Source organism: Geospiza fortis, unplaced genomic scaffold, assembly GCF_000277835.1.
Source record: "Geospiza fortis unplaced genomic scaffold, GeoFor_1.0 scaffold55, whole genome shotgun sequence".
Classification (NCBI taxonomy): Eukaryota; Metazoa; Chordata; class Aves; order Passeriformes; family Thraupidae; genus Geospiza; species Geospiza fortis.
Genome location: NW_005054308.1, coordinates 8,088,768 through 8,092,791, shown reverse-complemented (window position 1 = coordinate 8,092,791; position 4,024 = coordinate 8,088,768). Strand labels below are relative to the sequence as shown.

The following is a 4,024-nucleotide window of genomic DNA, read 5'->3' as shown; positions in this document are numbered from 1 at the left end:
GGCGGCGGAGCGATGGAGCGCAGGGTCAGGCACTGCCGCTTCCGCGCCCGGGCGAGCCCCGCCTCGCCCCCCAGGCACAGGGAGGTCATGGGCCCCGTCGGAGGGCTGCGCGTCCAAGTGCAAGAGCACCCGAGCCGGCCCGGGCACAGCGAAGGAGCGGCGAAGAAGAGCAGGTGCATCCCGGCTCCGGCGGCGGTTGAGAAAGAGGCCCGGAGTGCTATCAGGAGAGAAAGGGACCAGGAAAGGGGCAGCGGTGACCGCCAGAACGAGGAGAAGGTCCTGGAGCAAACGGGGAATAAGTCCTGGAGAAGATCTGCCGTCCAAGCGGAGCGACCCAACGTGACCTTCGAGGCCCGCCCAGTGAAGGTGGAGAAGAGCGATGCCCCGGCTGGATCCCTGTGCGAGCTTGGGAACCCTGCTCAAGATCAGAACATCCCGGTCTTGTTTCAGTCCTTACCTCCCAGGTCCCACGTTCAGCTCCAAGGCCCTCTTTCCTCGCAGCTGTTGCATGTGACTCCAGTGCCGGTAAAACAAGTGCCAGTTCAATTGCAGCCTCTACTGCAGCGGCCAAAGATTGAAACAAAAAACGTTCCCCTCACAGTCCTGCCCTCGGATTCAGGTATTATAGTCAGAGAGCTTGCAGGGTGATTGGTTATCAGGCAGGAGAACACAAGGGGAAAGGTCATGTTAGAAAACCGTCCCTTTGCAAAGGCTGGGTTTAGCACAACTCTTGCACAGTGTAAGACACAAAAGCACGGGAACACAGAATTCCGATACGGTTTGTTACAATCAAGGCAATTTTGTCACATTCCTCCCTTTCTGCATGAAACCCCTTAGGACAGTGTTCAGAATTACACTGAGTTGTGATTGCAGTTCTAAGGCCAGGAATGTGCTTGATTTTTAAAGCTATAAAGTAGTCATATATCTCTCTGAAAAACTCTGGACTTGTTAAATGAAAAGCAATTTGAAACATCTGTATTAGAAGCTTTTTTTTAAAGTATCTAGACATTCAAAATTAATTACTTAAGTAAGGTCTTAAAGACTTCTTCCCTTTATCAATGATGTGAAAGAATTAATTTTTAAACCTTTTCCAGGGAGGAAATTGCCTGCTCAGGGATCAATTTTAAGGGGCCTGTGGATTCATCATGTTGCCAGCTCAATTTAAATGCTGCCTGTGTTTACAAAGAGCCAAAGCCAAGTATCATGTAACAATCATTTGAGAACATGTGTTCCTCCAACAAAACGAGTGTCCAAATAGAAAAAAAGAAAAAAATATTTATATCTCAAAACAAACAACAAAACCCAAGCAGAAACCCAGAACAGCAACAGCCACGGTTGAGATGGCAGGGATTGCACAGGTGTGGGACTAAGCAGCCTCCCCATCCTTAGTCCTAGTCCCTGCATCCTTAGGGCTTTGGTTACATAGTTCTGATGGTGATAATAAATTTTTGGTGGTATGGTCTGTGCTATACAATGATTAGTTTATAAATTCATAAGAAAACAAGCCAACTGAAATCCAAACTACTGTGTTAGCAGGCCCTGTTTATTTTATTTTATTTTTTTTAATTATACATAGCAAAAGCCAGGTAACTGATTCCTTGTGCAGTGACTCAGCAAAGGGCAGTGGAGGATTTTGTAGGAACTGCTCTCCAAATGTGCACTGAGTTTCATCTGTTCCAAAGCTCTGATGCTGTGGGTGTGATACTGAGTGTGCCCTGCTGTATCCCCTGGAAGGTGATGATGTTTCCCTCGCTTGTTGCACAGGGATGCCAGACACTCCCTTCAGCAAGACCAAAAGTGGCCGAGTGAAGCGTCCCATGAACGCATTCATGGTGTGGGCCCGGATCCACAGAGCTGCTGTGGCCAAAGCCAACCCAGGGGCCAACAACGCCGAGATCAGCGTCCAGCTCGGCCTGGAGTGGAGCAAACTCACTGAGGAGCAGAAGCAGCCCTATTATGAGGAAGCTAACAAAATAAAACTGAGGCACAGGGAGGAATTTCCTGGTAAACATCTTAGCTATTTACCTGAAGGCTGTAGAAGTGCAGGGCTTTTTGGAAAATCGATCTCTTGCATTATGGCGATCAACAGAGATAGAAAAAAAATGCAGATATTTCAAGTACATAATCCTGTGTGGTTGAAACAATGAATTTTTTAAAGCATCCAAAATGCTGGTGCTTAGAACACTGCAGCTACAGCAGCTTTTTTGAATGATTTAATACTCTAATGGCCAGAGAGTGAGTTTGTGTGGCCTGCTGCATCAGTTTCCTTGCTCCAGGAACAGCTGCCCAGGTGGCCTGTGGTGACACATGTCCATTTCTTAAAAGCAGGAAAGGGAAATGTCACAGGAAGCACAAACAGCATTGTATTCTGTGGGATTCTTCAACATGTAGACTTGAAGTTCCCACATAATGGTGTGGAAAATGTTTCACAGCTTTTTGTCAAGTGTTAAAGTTTGTACCCTTAACAATTTCATTTATCCAGAAGACAACAGAATGTAAAACAGAATGTAAAAAAAACTTTTAAAAAGCTGTTGAGATACCAGGTGTTGTGATCCTTTCTCTCTCTGTTGTCATAATGCTGCTTGTTCATGATCCTGCCTAATCTGTCATAAACAAAGAAAAGAACATCTCCCTCTCTCCTTGCATCTTAAAAAAAAGATGTTTCTTTAAAGTTGCATTGAGAGCATTAAGAATTAACCTGTGTAAGAAACCAAACAGCTCAGTGTAAATTCATGATATATTCTTATATCTGTTAATGTTTGGTTAATGTTGTCAGGCAAAGGCAAACCTGCTCTTCCACAATCTATCCAGGGTTCCCAGTGGATCATATTTTCTGTTATGTCTTGTAACCTGCAGATAGATGTGAGACTTAAGGGGTTAAAGAAACCATGAAGAAAGACTACATTTTGAGTAGCCACAGTTTCCTCCATGCTGAATGCCCACAGTGCAGTGACTGTCATGTTCTCCTTAATGTGGTTTCCTCATCTGGGCCACATGTCTCCCCAGTGTTTGCTAGTTTTTTGTCTCACAAGCAGCTGCTACTTGGTAACTTCTAAACAATACCCAAATATTTCTATTTCATTTCCATCTCCAGTAAAATTCCCCATTTCTAGCTCACCAAAACAAGTGGAGCATTGCCATTGCCTAAAGGAGCAGGTTTTGGACTTGTCTTACCAGATCCTTCAGAATTATAGCATAGCTTTAGATAAATAATGAAATCACCTGAAATATTGGATGTCTGCATCTTTTTTTCCCATCTCTGACAGGTTGGGTTTATCAGCCAAACAAAAAGAAGTGTTCACCACCACCTGGCTCTGCTGCATTTTCGGGCACTTCCCAGAATACCATCACTACAAATCCAGCTGGTACCCTTCCCTTCTCATCACCTACTTACTCTTTTGTCAACTCCAGTGTTAAGAACAGTATTGGACGTCCAGTCTGTGAGTTTTCAGTAGAGAATTATTTTAAAAATTCAGAATTTACCTGTGCCAGTAGTGACAGGGCTAGGGGGAATAGCTTCAAACCAAAAGAGAGTAGGTTTAGATCAGATGTTGGGAAGAAACTTTGCTGTGAGTGTGGTGAGGCCCTGGCACAGGTTGCCCAGAGAAGGTGTCATTATTTACCAAGACTTCTTTCTACTTAAGATGTTAAGCTACAGCTGTTTCTTTCCCTCATTTGGGTCTCCACCTCACAGATACCCTGGAAGGATCCTTCTTTTTTACAAAAAGTCCACAGTGGCAGTGAAACAGTGTGAAAGCCCCCAGTGTAAGAGCTGACCTGCATATTCCTTAGAGAAAGAGCTCTGGCTCTGTCAGTGCATGGATATGGGATTTCAACAGCAAATAGCTCAGATCCAGGCAATGGATTTTCCTCTAAATATCCTGGAAAGGGTTGCTTTTTTGCAATGAGACAAGAAAATTAAATGCCTGATTATGCTGTGTGGTAATAATTGGAGATATTAAAACAAAAGAATACTCAGCTTCCTTCTGATGAAGTTCTGAGTTAGTGATGTTTGAAAATTCCT

At 44.3% G+C, this 4,024-nt stretch overlaps 2 protein-coding genes across 2 annotated transcripts in view; one reads left to right on the top strand and one right to left on the bottom strand.

Annotated features, from left to right (window-relative positions):
• The window catches only part of THG1L (tRNA-histidine guanylyltransferase 1 like), a 19,465-nt gene that overhangs the window by 6,667 nt on the left and 8,774 nt on the right, over positions 1-4,024 (bottom strand). The window lies entirely within an intron of this gene.
• SOX30 (SRY-box transcription factor 30) overlaps positions 27-4,024 on the top strand; it is a 7,724-nt gene continuing 3,726 nt past the window's right edge. Inside the window, exons 1-3 of the mRNA XM_005418767.2 lie at positions 27-619; positions 1,765-2,004; positions 3,267-3,440. Coding sequence (XP_005418824.1) covers positions 88-619; positions 1,765-2,004; positions 3,267-3,440 — 946 coding nt within the window. The 5' untranslated portion in view covers positions 27-87. The remainder of the gene's footprint in view (positions 620-1,764; positions 2,005-3,266; positions 3,441-4,024) is intronic.